At 44.8% G+C, this 16,430-nt stretch overlaps 1 protein-coding gene across 3 annotated transcripts in view; it reads right to left on the bottom strand.

Annotated features, from left to right (window-relative positions):
- The window catches only part of MAP4K5 (mitogen-activated protein kinase kinase kinase kinase 5), a 341,354-nt gene that overhangs the window by 211,707 nt on the left and 113,217 nt on the right, over positions 1 to 16,430 (bottom strand). For all 3 annotated transcript variants that reach the window (XM_029598355.1, XM_029598353.1, XM_029598354.1), the window contains one exon: positions 690 to 745. In XM_029598355.1, coding sequence (XP_029454215.1) covers positions 690 to 745 — 56 coding nt within the window. The remainder of the gene's footprint in view (positions 1 to 689; positions 746 to 16,430) is intronic.

Genomic DNA, 16,430 nt, shown 5'->3' with positions numbered 1-16,430 from the left:
TTTAATGGTTCCTGCCTAGTTTGGCTAAAGGCATCATGTTCCCTCATATGTTGGACTCAAGTTGTTTCTCCAGTTTTACCTCCCAATCCAGTCCAGCCACTGTAGCAATGGTCATCAGCCTAGTATAAGTACACTCAAATCAGTCTGTAGATGTTGCTGATATACAGTGACTAGGACTTCTTCCCAGAATTGAATAGCTTGAGAAGCAGGAGCCAAAACTGGGCATCAGAATCAAACCCAGGCCTCTCTACAGCATGTTGCCATTAGGCCACCAGACTGATCTTCTTAAACATGTCTCCTGCCACTCTTCCCCCCCCCCCCCGCACCCCCCACCACCATAGTATTTACATAGAGAACAATAGCCCACTTATGTAAAGTTCTTCAGTAATGACATTACCAGATGTCTAAAATCCCCACATCTTTATGCTTAATTAAGAGTGTGGCCATTTGTCTTTGGCACTGCAAAGCAGGAGGTTTGAGTATGAGTCTGTTGTTCACAGGGCTCACGTGTGTCAGAAATGACAATCTACAGTAGTCTCAGGTGAGAGGCAGGACTGCTGCCCTTACTGTAGTGTCCTCTCCTAACTACAGAAAGAGACCTCTCCTCCAGCTTTCAAAGCCAGCAAGACTTCTAGTGTGCCAAAGCATGGTGTCTGGGGTGGGATATGGTATCATAGTAAAACGAATACCTGTAGAGTTTCTCTGCAGACATATGCTATCTGGGATTCTGTCAGGGGTCCTGTTACTAAAAAGAAAACCAAAACAGAATTAAGTCAATAAGGTAGCAAGTTTGCTTACCATAAACAGGGTTCTTCGTAGACAGCAGGATGAATTAGCCACGACACATGGGTGACATTATCCAACAGCACAAAATGGATTCCTCTCCTAGCTCACAGAGCTTTTACTCTGCTAAGCGTGCATGGGAATTCATATGCACACAGTCTCATAAGCTTCACAGTTGACTGTAGAGCTTAGCTTTAGCTAGGAGTCAACTCTCCAGGAAGGCAGATGGGTATTAAGCATGGCTAATTCATCCTATTTATGGAGAAGCCTGTTTACATAAGCAAACTTGCTTTCTCCATTGACATGCAGAACTGAATTAACCATGACACACATGGAGAGTCCTAAGCTGAGGGATGCATAGTGAAGCACTAACTGAAAAAGCAACCCAGACCCTTGCCTATGGAGAGTGGTTTACTGAGTTAACTGGCTGCACAAACCAGAGGCCAGCCAGAGAATAACAATGTATAAGTCAGTTTGCTAGCCAACTGCACAGTGTACGCTTGGCAACTGCTATATCTATTAGGATCATAAGAGACAAAAAGTTGAGAAGCCTGACAATGTGGTGTTCCCTTTAGATAAAAGGCCAAAGCCCTTTTACAATCCAGTGAATGGAGAGCCTTTTCTCCTTTATGTACATGAGGTCTTGGGAACAATACGGGCAAAACAATGGCTCAATTTATATGAAAGGCCAAAACTACTTTTAAAAGACATTTGGAGTGATGCACGAGGAATGGAAAGTAATGAACTAATGAGTCGCGCGGAGCAGGTGGTGAGCCCTTAAGATGCTGTCAAGTTGGCGCCGCCTATTTTGTGCTAGCCAACCACCTCCTCCTTGGGATGAGCCCTTGGATTCTGGTGCCTGGCAAGACTTATAGCATAGGTCGAGGTCCTGTCCTGAGGCTGAGAGCAAAGCATAGATGAGATCTGGTTTGGGGTCAAGGCAGGATGAGAGCAAGTGTGGTTAGGTTCCATTCTGAGGTCAAGGAAGGCTGAGAACAAGGTGTGGTCAAGATATGGTCCAAAGTCAAGGCAGGCTAAGAGCAAGGCAAAGTCAAGGTCTAGGCTGAGGCTAATGCACAAAAATCAGGTCAGGGGGAGAAACAGCAGGACAGGCAGGATTGGGCAAGGCAGAAATGAGACAGGAAAGGACATACAAAACAAAAAACAGGAACAAAGCAAGACACACAGTTATGAAAATCAGGCACACACTATAGCAACTAGCACTGCATGAGAGAGGAGGAGACCTGTTGCAAAGGCACTGAGTGGTAGTTCTGAGCTTCCTTTACCACTTCTTATAGGCCCAAGCAGCAGGGCCTATAAGAAGGGCTCAGGAATTGCAGGAAGTTCAGCCATGTTCTTGAGATGCATATGTACTGTCCGACACACCATTTGCGTTCTTCACAACGGGGACTCTTGGATGTACCTTTTATTGCACCATGCCAGACTGTGCAGTAATAGAGATTGTGCCTTTTCTATTGCGACTCCCATTCTCTGGAACTCCTTTCTGAAGCTTTGCGCCTGGGCTGATAGAGTCAAAACTTAAAACCTTGTTGAAAACCTAGGTTATTTAAACAGATATATTACTAGCTTTTGGGACTCCGAATTAAGTATTACATCTACTGATGCTCCTGACTGCTATGGTCTTTTTTGACCTGTTATTGTATTTGTTTCTGTGACTGTTTGAAATTTATATTTTATGCTTGTTTTATTTGTACATCGCCTGGTATACCATTTTAGGTGATTTATAAAGTCAAATAAAGATAAAGATACTTTATGATGCTGGAGGTTCTTCAACCAGAGGTGAGGGGAGTAACAATTTGTACTTCACCGACTCTTCCTGCCAACATAATGGCGACTAGGAACACCACTTTCCAGGTACGAAGCTTTACAGAAACTAACAGTTCATAGGGCGGCTTCATCAGTTGTGCCAAGAAGATCCCATGGCACCGGTGGCTTGGCAACCAAGGTCTCAAATGCCAAAAGCCTCTCATGAACTTCAACACTAGAGGATGTATGGAGATCAGCTTGCCATTCACTTGAACATGGTAAGCAGCAATGACACAGAGATACACCTTAACCGATGATGTACTGAGGCCCAGTGAGGAAAGGGAGAATAAGCACTGAAGCAAATCCTTGGGAGCTCAGGCAAATGGATTCAGAGAACTTGCTTGACAAGCAGCTGAAGATCTTTTCTATTTAAAACTGTATGCTCTCCTGGTGGATGACTTCAAGGCTGAAATCACAATATCCTCAATTTCCTTGGACAGTGATAGTGATGAGACTAGAAAGCATTCAACAACCATGCTGTTGAGAGAGAGTGTAGGTTCGGATGACATCCCAGAGGGACTGGAGGACTGTGACAACCTGATGAGGTAGGAGAACACAATTGTCTGGGCCATGCTGGAGCAATGAGAATACGGCATGCCCTAATCTGAGTGTTTTCTGCATCTTTCTCACTACTAGCGTGAGCAGAGGAAAGGCACACAGCAGATTTGCATTCCACTTGGGTAGAAAAGCATCCGTAGCAGATCTGGTATTGACAAGGGAACATCCTATGTGATGGTTTTATTAGATATCACTGCGGCATTTGATACGCTCAATCATGTGACTTTACTTAATCCTCTTAGAGAGACTGGTATTACCAGAAGAGCTAATCACATCAAAACCACAAATATTTATTTATTTATTTAACATTTTTTATATACCGAGGTTCTGGTAACAATGTTACTAATCACTTCGGTTTACATATAACATTGAAATGACTTAACACTTGTGTCTTACAAAGAACAGGAAATGAGGAACTTGGGAATAAATAAATCAAATTAAATAACACATTATGAAATACATAATTTTAACTAACAGAAATTTAACAAACTAGATCAAACATGTAAAAAGTGGTTGGTTGTGGGAAGGAGGAGATTGTAAATAATTCTAAGATTATTAAGTAGGGGGAGACAAAATGAGTTGTCCAAGGATGGAGAGTGATTATAAAGACCAACTCAAACATAGGCTTGGGTGAAGAGCCAGGTCTTGAGTCTTTTTTTGAATGTGATTGGGCATTGTTCAAGCCTAAGGTCAGAAGGGAGAGAGTTCCATTGGTTAGGGCCCGCTGAGGAGAAGGCTCTTTTGTTTGAAGATATTTTGATTGGAGGGGTTTTTAGAGAGCCTTTTTGAGCAGATCTCAACGGGCGTGAGGATGAGTGCAGCTGTAATGGAATCCTGAGGTCGAGGGGAGAGGATTTGTAGATAGATTTGTGAATGGTTGAGAGAGTTTTGTAGATGATTCTATATGTTATAGGGAGCCAATGGAGATTCTTTAAAATTGGAGTAATGTGGTCTCTTTTTTTTTGCTTTAGTTAGAATCCTTGCAGTGGCATTTTGAAGCATTTGTAGAGGTTTTAGGGAGATAGCTGGGAGACCAAGTAAGAGAGAATTGCAGTAATCAATTTTTGAGAATATGATTGCTTGTAAAACTGATCTGAAATCATGGGGGTGAAGTAGGGGTCTGAGTCTTTTTAAAACTTGGAGTTTGAAGAAGCATTCTTTCATGGTGTTACTGATAAAGCTTTTAAAATTCAATTGGTTGTCCATGATGGCTCCTAGGTTTCTGACCCAGGGAGATAGAGAAGGTGTAGCCACTGGAAGAGTGTTAGGGAGCTGGTAGTTGCCGTCTTGTGTGATGAGGAGGAATTCAGTTTTGTTGGTATTGAGGATTAGGCAGAGATCAGCAAGGAGATACATAGCGCATGGGTGCTGGCATAGATTTGCTTCAAAAATGCACCAACATCAAATGGGCATCTGAGTACCAGATGCCAAATGCACACAAAAAGATAATGTTTTTCCATAACTTCACCAAGCATGTTACCTGGCATGACTTGTCTCTGGCAGTACAGCAGGTGAGCATGCTGAAGATCAAGTGACACCTGCTGTACTGCAAAAGACAACCCATGCCAGGTAACATGTTTGGGTGCCATAAATGACCTGCTGAAGAAAAGAAGAACGACGACACACAATAACCATTAAAATAAGTGTTCTGGAGGTGGGGCACTTAATGCTGCCTAATGTGGAAATCTGATGGCAATCAGCTGTTAGGTGAGAAAAGATAGGTAAGAAACCAGAGAATACTTCTGGAAACTATTTTAGCTCTAGAAAATGTATGTGGCTGAGTGACAGTTTATTGATATTAACTGCATCCTGAAGATAACCTACGATTTGGGGACAGAACAGTCTTCAAAGATGATGGGAGTATAGCAGGCACCTAAATTGCAACAGGAATGTAAACACTTCCGGACTGGCAAGTAGGGAACACATCTCCAAATGCGATGAATGACTTGAGAACAAAACAGACAGTGAATTTGAAGATGTTGCCTTGCACAGAGGACCTGAAATGAATAAACTGTCTGGAAGGCACAGTGGCACAAACACCTCTGGCACAGGCTAGCCACAGCACAGACCGAGCACCTTGATGCAACCTGTACTTTGTGAATAAAGTAGATGCTTGCTGCTTTCGAATTATGACCCAGCACAGACACGCTGACGTGTGTGCACTCACTTGGGTATAATAAGAGACTTGGATATACAAGTTACACCTTACAATCTCCATCACGTCTCTGACAGATGGCCTTAAAGTGTATGTTGTGAATGATGTGAGTGTGAGCCCCTGTTGCCATGGCGCAACCGGCACAACCTTGTGGGCTATGTCCTAAGGCTTGCACCAATGGCGGGTGAGAGAGTCTTAGCACAGGCCAGAATATGACAGAGTCTATACCAAGACAAAGTTGAGGCTGATGGGTTGGCACGGGCTGAAGATTGAAGTGGAGCCGAAGACTGGAACAGGTAGGGTGCTTGAGCAAAACTAGAAACTGGATTCAGGAACCAGGAAACCTTGCTGAGGCAACGCTGAAGTGTTTGAAGAACCCTTTTATAGGGCAAGTTGCAATGACATCATCCGAGGGCACCGCAGGCTTTTCCCGCATGCCTAAGAAACAGAAGGGGAATGGTGGCGTCTGTCGCATGTTGGCGGTGTTTCCCTGCCGTGGGGAGTGGCAGCATCAGGCTGGCGGTGTCGGGGTGAGTAAAAATACTTGTGGGGCTCTCCCCCCATGAGTGGTGAGTGTAACGGTGCACAAATAATTTACAAACAAATTAAATTCCCTTGTTTAGTATGGCTAACAAGACTAGCTGTTAACTATTTGCCCTTCCAAAACTGGCTGCTGCCCTTCCCTTCACACACACATTGACTCTAGCAGTAGCCAGTCAGAGTTCACAATACCTGTACAATCACAATAGTTGACCTATTTCTTGCAATTTATTTCCAGGGATAATTGCTGGCTTTCCCAAGCCTACCTAGTTGGGAACCATTTTTTCCCAAGTATCTCTTTTACAACCACGTCTTGTGCTGTAACAGTCACCCACACCTGAGCCTCCTGAAATCAAGGCTATACCATACAGGACCCGAGGAAGTGGTTGATTCTGACGTGATTGCCCCTCAGTCTGGTCACCCTACTTTAATTATAAAACACGTGCTGTCATCTGGGCCGATATTGTCATTGGGGACCAGCACGGCAGCAAAGAGATGGCTGCTCATATCTGGTAACCTGAATGAGAGCCAAAACAGCTGGCAAAATACAGCAACCCCTCAACCCTCTGTCACTGACCACCTAATAACAGGACAGCCATAGCTAGATTCCCCAACTGGGTCTGCAGCACTGCAAGCCCATCATGGGTTGCTGCACGTGCACTGTTGAATCGCCATTCTGTAGGACCCCCAACTATCACCCAGCTACCTGGAGAGAGCACCACAATCATGAACTCTGGAACATGTTGTTTACTAGTTGCAGTAGCTTGCATCTGGGAGTGATGGGGGTGGGTGCACCTTGTACATGCCAATGAAAGGTATAATGACCAGAGGAGAATCAGGTGCATTAGGGCCTTCTCCTGGCTCATACATGACCACCACTGAACTGCCTTACCATCGCATACACCAGGAGCACGTGCACAGACACCTTTGTAGGAAGATGTGCATTAGTGCCAATCGAGAAACCTACTGGCCAGGCCACAGGAGAAGCTGGAAACAGGAGGGTGGGGGCTTGTCCTCATCCTCCAATGCAATTCTCTGGGAAGCCTCCAAACATGGAGCTGTAATAGGAAGGGGAAGGAACATCCACAGGGAAGAAAAGGAACAGGTACCCCACTTAGGAGAAAGATAATAAGGCAGACCTGACCTGGTAAAACTTGCAAAAGAGGCTGGTGGATGGGCCCCTCACCTTTAAATTGTGCTTGCTGGCCCCCCCAGGCCCTATCCTCTCTCTTGTTCTGGAGGCAGAGCACCTCCCTGGCTGTGGCCTCCCCCTATGCCCCCTTTAGCTTGGCATGGATCAGCTCCTCCATCACATTGGCATTGTTTGACAAATGGAGTTCCACAAGCTTCTGCATTATCTGCCGCATTATTCAATATTTAGGTGTCTTCATTTTGCAAGATTCTGAATTGCCTAGGCATTAATTTTAAGATTTATGCTGATATTCAATGTTTTATACCCAGCCTATCATCTTGGGCAGCAACTAGAAAACTGCTTACTATTTATTTTTCTACAATTCAAACTTAGTTAATGCATAATTATCTTGCTTTAAACCCATATAAAACTGAAATTTTGATTTTAAGCAGTTTCCACTAGACGCTCATCTAATGTTATTACCAGCTAAATTAGTTAGTTTCTTCTACCATCTGTAATTTAGGAACTATTTTAGATAATTTATCTATGAAGCCTTAGATTAGTTTGCTTGTAAAGTCTTCATTTGCAAAGCTATGGATGCTTTGCAGACTTAAGCCTCTGCTCTCTTAGCAAGATTTAGCTTAGTTTTGCAAGCTTTAGTGACTACAGGTTTAGATTATTGCAATTCTCTACTTGTTGAGCTCCCAGCTAATCAGTTGTGAGCTTTGCGGACAGTCCAGAACTGTGCAGCAAGGATAATATATGGAGTCAATCATAGTGATCATTTAATAACAGTTTTAAAGTTTCTTCAATGGCTGCCTATAATTTGGCAAATTAAATTTAATAATACACCTTGGATCAATGCTATACTTAAGATCTGTATTCCATCATATGCTCTAGTATGATGAAGTCTCTAAGATTCCATCTTTTAGGTTGGTACATCTGGATGAAGCCCAAGAGTTGTCCTTTACTATAGTGGGACCATCTCTATAGAGTGCCCTCCCCGATGTTATTAGGATCTTTATATCCAGTTACTTCTAGAAAGGCAGTTAAAGCTTTCTATAAGTAAGCATTTGGTGAAGAATAATGTTTTGTTTTGTTTTTTAAGCAAGGCAGAGGTTGTACCTTGAGCAGTATATTTTATATCTTTATGAAAGGTAAGAGCCTTACTTTTTTTGTTGTTTTTAGCAAGGCAGAACATAAGAACCCAATATAAGAAAATAAGATTTGCCATACTGGGTCAGATCCAAGGTCCATCACGCCCAGTATTCTGTTTCCAACAGTGGCCAAGCCAGGTCAGACATATGTAGCAGGATCCCAAAAATGAGATAAGATTCCGTACTGCTTATCCCAGGGATAAGGGAGCATACAAATATTTTAAATAAATTTATTTATTTATTTAAAGGCTTTTATATACCGAAGATCATGTACTTGTTAGGAGCGCGCGCGGGCGCGGTCGTCGTAAGTGGGTGGTGAGCCCTTGGGCCACGGCAGGACTCATGGAGGAGCCCCAAGCCACACCGTGGGAGGTGAGCTGAGCAGGCATGGTGAGCCAGGCAGGAACAGAAGCAGGGAGTCCGACCCTCAGCCGGACCTGCATGCCCATGGTAGCCAACACGGGGAAGTTGACTAATGAACGGTCCTCCGACTGTTCCTGGCCCTTTCGGACCTGCCGCTGGGAATGGCAATGGGCAGCAGGCCGGACAGAGGCGAGGGCAGACAGAGTCCTTACACGGAGGACGTGAGACGAGGGCTGAAGCAGACATCCAAGAGAGGCTGAAGCAAGACGTTGGAGACATCAGGGCAAGGGCTGAAGCGAGACATAGGAAAGATCCAGGCGAGCAGGAACTCCGATGCTGGGATACTGACATCCGAAGCCCCTCGGCTGGCAGGAACAGAAGCTCAAGAGCCCGTGGGACGAATCCCTCCTGTTGGCCACTCCAGGGCCCAACAGGACAGAAGGCTCAGGAACCAGACGAGGACGTAGGTCAAGGCAGAGACACGAAGACATCAGGGCAAGGGCTGAAGCAAGACATTGTAGACAAGGCAGGATGGAAACATGGCACTGTCCAACAGGGCGCACAGCCCAGGAAGGCTGGTCGCGGACCACGCTGAGGAAAGGAGGGTGCAGGGAAACTCCAGGCGAACAGGAACTCCGATGCTGGGATACTGACATCCGAAGCCCTTACGGCTGGCAGGAACAGGAACAGACATCTAGGCACGGTCAGAAACAGACATCGAGACAAGGTACCATCTAGACACGGCAGACCACGGAGGACCTGGATCAGGAGAGGCCACAGACAACTGTGTAACCCAATCTGAAGGCAAACAGGAACTAACAAGCAAGTCCTTATATACTGGAGGTTGTAGGCAACTCCCTGGGAGGAGTTAGACAGGACCGCCCCTTGCTGGCCCTATAACTGGGGAAGAGAGCTGCAGGCCAGCCCCTAGAGAAATGGGCGTGGCTGGAAACAGGAAGTCCAAACACAGGCACGAAGCCACAGGAACAGCTAGGCCTCTCAGGCCCTGGAGCAAGTCCCGGACGGTGCGTAGGCGAGGCCCTGGCTTCAGAGCGGCCTCTGGAGGAAGGTAAGATGCCTCCTGTAGCGCAGCAACAGGGGGGATCGCAACAGTACTAGTACATATCGCTTCGGTTTACAGAGAACCAACAACTGGAAATTACAGCAAACAAAAATGAATGATTACATTGAACATGGAATAAATAATAAGGATTAAAGAGAACCTTGAGAAGGCATAACATCCAAACATAAGAACGATACTATAGTATTAGGTAATAAAGACTAAGTAAAAGCTCTTTAAGTAAAATAAATGAATGAGTCTATGGAGGAATCAATGGAGTCATTTTTTGGAATTAGAGAATTGTTTCAGATGACTGATTGACAGACTTGACACAAATATTAAATATATTCTGGGCTGGAAATATTTGGAACATCTGTGTTTTAGAATAATGAATTTATTTTTATATGTATGGGTTTTGTGGAGATGTATAATTGGTGAATGTAGGAGTACTTCTTGTATGTGTGTTGATTTTATTATGGGGAGGGTTTGTCTGCATGTGCAATATTCTGGGCTGTTTGTAGTAAAAAGTATATTTAAGAAGAATTTTGTAGGAAAGTATATGTAAATGAGTATGTTGTGTTAGATTATGACATTGTACTTACATTTTGTGAATCTATCAATACAAAGGGGTAGTTTTATATACTTACCCCTATTCTTTGCACTATAAATAAATAAGTAAGCAGTGGATTTCCTCCAGTCTGCCATAATAATGGTTTATGGACTTTTTTCCAGTAACTTGCCAAAACCTTTTTTCAAACCCAGCCACACTATCAGCTTTTACATCATCCTCCAGCAACAAATTCCCGAATTTGTGTGCGATTAAAAAAATATTTTCTTCTATTTGTCTTACATGAATTACCTAATAATTTCATTTCGTGTCCCCCCCCAGTCTTGGTACTTTTAAAAAGAGTAAACAACCGATATGCATTTACCCATTCCACTTAGGGTTTTTGCCAACTGTCCAGTTTTGGACCAGCCAGCCAGGTTTTCAGGCATTCTGTGCAGCGTACAGTAAAAAGTACTGACCGGACCCTAACAAGTCCGGTTTTGCAGGTGGATCCTCCTCTCTCCCACAGCCTCTTAATTAAAGAAAGAGAAAGGCAGGGTCCGAGCCTAATCGGAGGAGAGCTATGCAGTATACCTGCCCCCATCTCCTTTCCCATGTTGTGATTGGATGGCATAGGGTGAGAAGACGGGGAAACAGTGCAGCCCTCAGTTCCCACTGGCTCCAACAATCGCTATGGCAATGGAATTCTTGGTCCCACCTTGAGAAACAGACAGGTGGAGATACAGGGTGCGGAGAAGAGAGACAAAGGGGACAGAGACAAAAGCAGAGGAAAGGGGAGATAGGCACATGGTGGGAAGCATGGGAAGTTTGAGATACAGAAGGGAAGGAATAGGTCACTAGATCTCAGCTGCAGCTGTTTGGAAGTTGCTCTGTAGGCTGTACCTTCCTCTCTCAGGTAGCACTCTGGACCTAAGTTTTGTCCCTTAGAAACTTGGAATTTATCTGCTGTTAAACAAAAAGTGTGCTGCAGTGATCCCTCACCCCCTTTCTGCCTGTACCCCAGCTCCCTGATGAGGTGCATTAGTGGCCTCCAGACAGTTGCCTGTTTCTCCTGACAGCTCTGGCTCCCCTCTTTTCCCACCCTTCCTGCCCAACATGCTTCTGACCCTCTGAGATCATGTGTGAGAGAATGAATGTGCATGTATATAAGAGACAGAGGAGAAAATCTGTGCCTCCCACCACCTCCAAATAATCCATGAGATAAGAAATGGGAAGCAGCTGAGTGGTTGGGGGCCCCCCTTTCTTTGGCAGATAAACTGTTGCCTGTGTGTAGGCTGTCAGCTCATTATTGCCCTTTAATGCATACAAGGATACACTGTTTAGGCAGTTCACTGGCAGGATCTAAAATTTATGGAAATGAGGGGTATCTCCTCCCGGTCCTCAAGCGTCCAGTCCCAATCTGTGGAAAAGTTGGCAACCCTAGTTCCACTGTACTCATTTTATAGACATCTAATCATATCTCCCCCTCAGCCGTCTCATTACATCTGTTTTTGGGGGTCCTGCTCTTTTAGGCTTCCATCTCAAGTTAAGACTCAATTACAAGGAATCGTTTGGTGTGGCATAAGAATCTTTTTATTTATTTATTTTATAATTTTTTTTAGCAAGAACAAGATTGTATTTTGAACAGTTCACTGTTGTGTGTATATGAAACTTTGAGTTTTATATATGAAACTTTGAGTTTTATATTTTTATGTATTTTCTATTTGTCATGATTTTTATTGTAAATATGATTGATTTTTTGGGGTTTTTTTTTTTTTATCATGTTTTACTATGAATGTTATTGTAATCTACCATGAATGATTTGAGCATAATATAAAATTTTTGAAATATACAAACTTGCTTTAAAGAATGCAGCAACATTTTTCAGTTTTCCTTTGTCCTTTGGATGTGAATAAGTTGAGGTGAATAAGTTGAATGACAACCACACACAGTCCTTGAAGCCGGACATCCTATTTTATATTACATTTCTCTCTATTTTTATTTTTTTTTGTAGCACTGAAAAGTGCCGTTGAGAGGCTGTCAACATAGCAAAACAAGTAGAAGCAAGTTTGAAGGTAAGAAAAACCTTAAAATACCAAACACAGAGGGTTCACATTCATGCAGAAACTTAGACAAAAGATGAGGAGCTCACAAGACCTGCACATGCTCTATGAGTTAGGACAGAAGGGTCATTTAGTGCCATTGGATGACATCTTCCACATGTCATGGCTGATTCAGCCCTGTTTGCTGAGGGAGAAACAATGCTGCCTGAAACTATTGCTTGCATAGTGTAAATCGCCTACTTAAAATAAAAAGGATATCTGCTTCCTTCAAGATTTAACTAAACTGTATCACGGTTATCCCCTGTTATTTAAAGCCACATTTCAAAGTAATTGGCTAAAACAGAGTTGCTTGCCTGTAACGGGTGTTCTCAGAGGATAGCAGGACGTCAGTCCTCACACATGGGTGACATCTGATGGAGCCCAGCATGGAAAACTTATGTCAAACTTTATAGAACTTTGATTGAGCCTCTCTGGGCATGCTCACACACATGCATCCATGCATGGTCCTCTTAGTCTTATAACACAGAATTCAAGATAAAATAATAAAGAACAAAACAACTCATGCAGTGATGGGTGGGGTTTGAGGGGACTGATATCCTGCTGTCCTTGTAGAACACCTGCTACAGGTAAACAACTCTGCTTTCTCCAAGGACAAGCAGGATGTCAGTCTTCACACATGGGTGAATCCCTAGCTACAGGTGCCCCCCCCCCTTAACCAAAAAGGGGACTAACAAAACAAATAGCAACAGGCACAACAAGAACAACATATTTTGTTGGTAACAGGAGGCGGCAGCCTGTACAGAAATAACAGGCCCTAGGAAGGAACAGAGTTGGGTTCTATACCTCAAACAAGTTCTGAACCTGTCATGTGGGCCATCCCTATGCAGACAGTAATGAGATGTGAATGAGTGAACTGAACTCCACGTTGCAGCTCTGCAGACCTCCATGGGGACTGCTTGCAAGTGGGCCACCGATACTGCCATAGCTTGAACAGGTAAGCCTCGACATGGACCCCAAGATGCAATCCTGCCTGGCATAACAGAAGGAGATGCAGTCTGCTAGAAAAATGGAAAGCATCTGCTTGGCAATGGCGATCCCCAATCTGTTCTGATCAAAAAAACAAAAAGTCGGGTGAATTGTCTGTGGTCTTCTGTCCACTCCAGGTAGAAAGCTAAGGCTCTTTTGCAGTCCAAAATATGCAGGGGCTCAGTCCTACACCACCTTAGGCAGAACTTAGGGTGTTTGCACGCAAGACCACCCTATTGTGGAAAAACTTAGTTTGAGGTGAATAAGTCACTAAGGCCTGGAGCTTATTGACCCTGTGTCCTGAAATGACCCCACCAAAAAAATTACTTTCCAAGTCAGGTACTTCAGGTCTCAGGAGCACAGTGGCTCAAAGGGAGCCTTCATCAGCTGAAGTAAAACGACGTTGAGGTCCCAAGACAGGGGAGGCTTCAACTGAAGCAAACCTTGTATTAACCGTACAACTATAGGTTGCACAGAGATGGACTTACCCTTTACACTATGTTGATATGTGCCAACTGCACTCAGGTGAACCCTAACAGATTTGGTCTTCAGAACAGCTTCTGAAAGGTGCAGATGGTAGTCAAGCAGCTTTTGTGGAGAGCAGGAGAAAGAATTAAGGCCTTTTGCTCACACCATACAGAAAACCTCTTCCACTTCAGTGCATAAAACTTCTAGTGGAAAGCATTCTGGAAGCTACAAGGACCCGAGACATATCCTCCGACTGATCAAGAGGTTGTAGAATCAATCTCTCAGCATCCAGGCTATGAGTGATAGGGCCTGGAGGTTGGGATACCACAACCCGCCCCGATCCTGGGTGATGAGATTTGGGGAATACCCCAGCCTGATTGATTTCCCGATCAATATCACTTGGGGAATGGAAACCAGCGATATGTCTTGGCCAGTGAGGGGCTATGAGAATCATAGTCCTTTTGTCCTCAAAGCTTCAAAGTCTTCACCACCAGTAGATTTAGAAGATACACATATAGGAGACCCATGCCCCAATAATAGGCAATGGTGTCTGAGGTTGGTTTGCTATGTGTCCTGTACAGGAAACAGAATTGAGGAACCTTCCTGTTCCAAGGCGTAGCAAACAGATCCACCTCTGTGCTTCCCCACAGATGGAAAATCTGATTCGCCATCCCTTGGTCCAGGGACTATTCATAAAGTTGGAAGGAACAACTTAGTCCATCCACAAGCACATTCTCTGTTCTGGCTAGATACATGGCCATTAGCACCATCCCCTGAGAAAGGAGCATTTGACCATATCTAGATCGCTTCCTGACATAGGAGGTATGAGCAGGAACCTCCCTGCTTGACAACATACCATACTGCCTCTTAGTTATCAGTCTGTATCAGTACAATTTTGTTGGACAGCCAATCTCTGAAAGCCCAAAGAGTGTACCTGATCACCTGAAGCTCCAGGAAATTGATTTGACACAGTCTTTCCTGGGCAGACAATAGGCCCTGGGTGCGGAGCCCATCATGATGAGCCCCCCCCCCCCCAGAGCAGATATCTGTTAGAACTATTTGAACCCATAGACTTTGGAAGGATACCCCTGTTCCAAACTGGAATCCCAGAGGGACAGGGTGATGAAGATGCAGACCTGTAGATCCTGCATGGCTTGTTGCAACTGGGACCTTAGATTGCACATGCAAAGAGCCCAGTGCAAATGTGCCAAGTGAGTAATATGTACTGAGGTGGCCATGTGGCCCAACAGCATGTGCCATGCTGAAACCTGCTATCTCACTTGACTCTCTGCCACAATGGCCATCAGATTGACGGTCCATTGCCAGGACAGGAAGGCCTTGGCCTGAGCCGTGTCTAGCAGGGCTCCAATGAAACCCAATATCAGTGACTGGCTAAGATGGGACTTTGGTAAGTTTGATGATGAACCCTAGTGACTCCAGCACCCGGATAGTCTAGCACATGGACTCCATGACCTTTGCCCAAGAGCAGCTCTTGACCAGCCCATTGTCCAGATAGGAGAAAACAGACTCACAGCCTGCGAATGTTTCCTGCCACCATGACTAAGTATTTTGTGAAGACAGATGGGACAGACAAGCCCAAATGGAAGAACACGGTACGGAAAGTGCTGCTTTCCCACTAGGAATTGAAGATACTTCCTGTGACAGGAGAAGATCCCAAAGTGGGTGTATGAGTCCTTGAGATCAAGACAGCATAGCCACTCTCCTTTTTGCAAGAAGGGGGATCAAGGTGCATAGGGAAACCATCTTGAACCTTTTTTTTTTTTTTTTTTACAGAAACATGTTTAAGGCCCTCAGGACTAGGATGGGACAAAGTCCCCCCCCCCTTTTTATTTTGGAGTCAGGAAGTACCGGGAGTAAAATCCCTACCCTCTCTGCCCTGGTGGAACAGGCTTGACCGCCCTGGCAGTTAAGAGGGATGAGAGCTCTGCAAGAAGTATCTCCTGATGCACTACTAGTGTCTAAAAAGAGCTTTTTTTGGGGGGGGGGGGGGGGGGGGGGGAACAATTTGGCAGGGTATTCAATAGATTTAATCTGTACCCTAAATGGACGATGGCTAGAACCCACTGGTTTGAGGTTACACTGGGCCACCGGTTCATGTAGAACCACAGCCTGCCCGACTAGACAGACCATCTTATTGGGTTCAGCAGACTTGGCTATGCTCCCTGTAATCCAGTCAAAATCCCATCCCCAAAGTTCACTTGAGACACTGGCTGGACTTTGGTGTTCTCTGTTACTTGGGATGGCTACGAGGGGCCTGCTGCTGTTGATGGGAGTCGAGAAGGCAGAGGATAGTATCTCCTCAAGCAGAAGAAAGACTTCCTATGGCCACACCTCAAAGGCCTCCTAGCAGAGGATGACGGGTCCTGGGTGTCAGCAAAGAGCTGCTGGAGTGTAGCATAATGGTCCTTCATTTGAGTCACCATGTCCATTTTATCTCCAAAGATATTTTCCCCAGTACACAGCACGTCAGCAAGTCGTTCCTGCACTTCCTGATGGAGATGCAAAGCCTGCAGCCTTGCAAGTGTATGGGCACCAATACTTGTGGCAGAGACCCTCAGTGCCGTTTTTAAGACATCATAAGTCAACCTGACCCCATGTTTTCCACACTCCAGGCCCTTATACACCAGTAACTGGAGGTGTCCTGCTACTGAGGCAGCTGCTCAGCCACTTCCTGCACCTGCTTCAGGATGTCCCATATATACTGGCCCATATAGAGCTGATAGGCTGCTA

This window comes from Rhinatrema bivittatum, chromosome 4 (genome assembly GCF_901001135.1).
Source record: "Rhinatrema bivittatum chromosome 4, aRhiBiv1.1, whole genome shotgun sequence".
Classification (NCBI taxonomy): domain Eukaryota; kingdom Metazoa; phylum Chordata; class Amphibia; order Gymnophiona; family Rhinatrematidae; genus Rhinatrema; species Rhinatrema bivittatum.
This window is presented reverse-complemented; position numbering and strand designations above follow the sequence as displayed.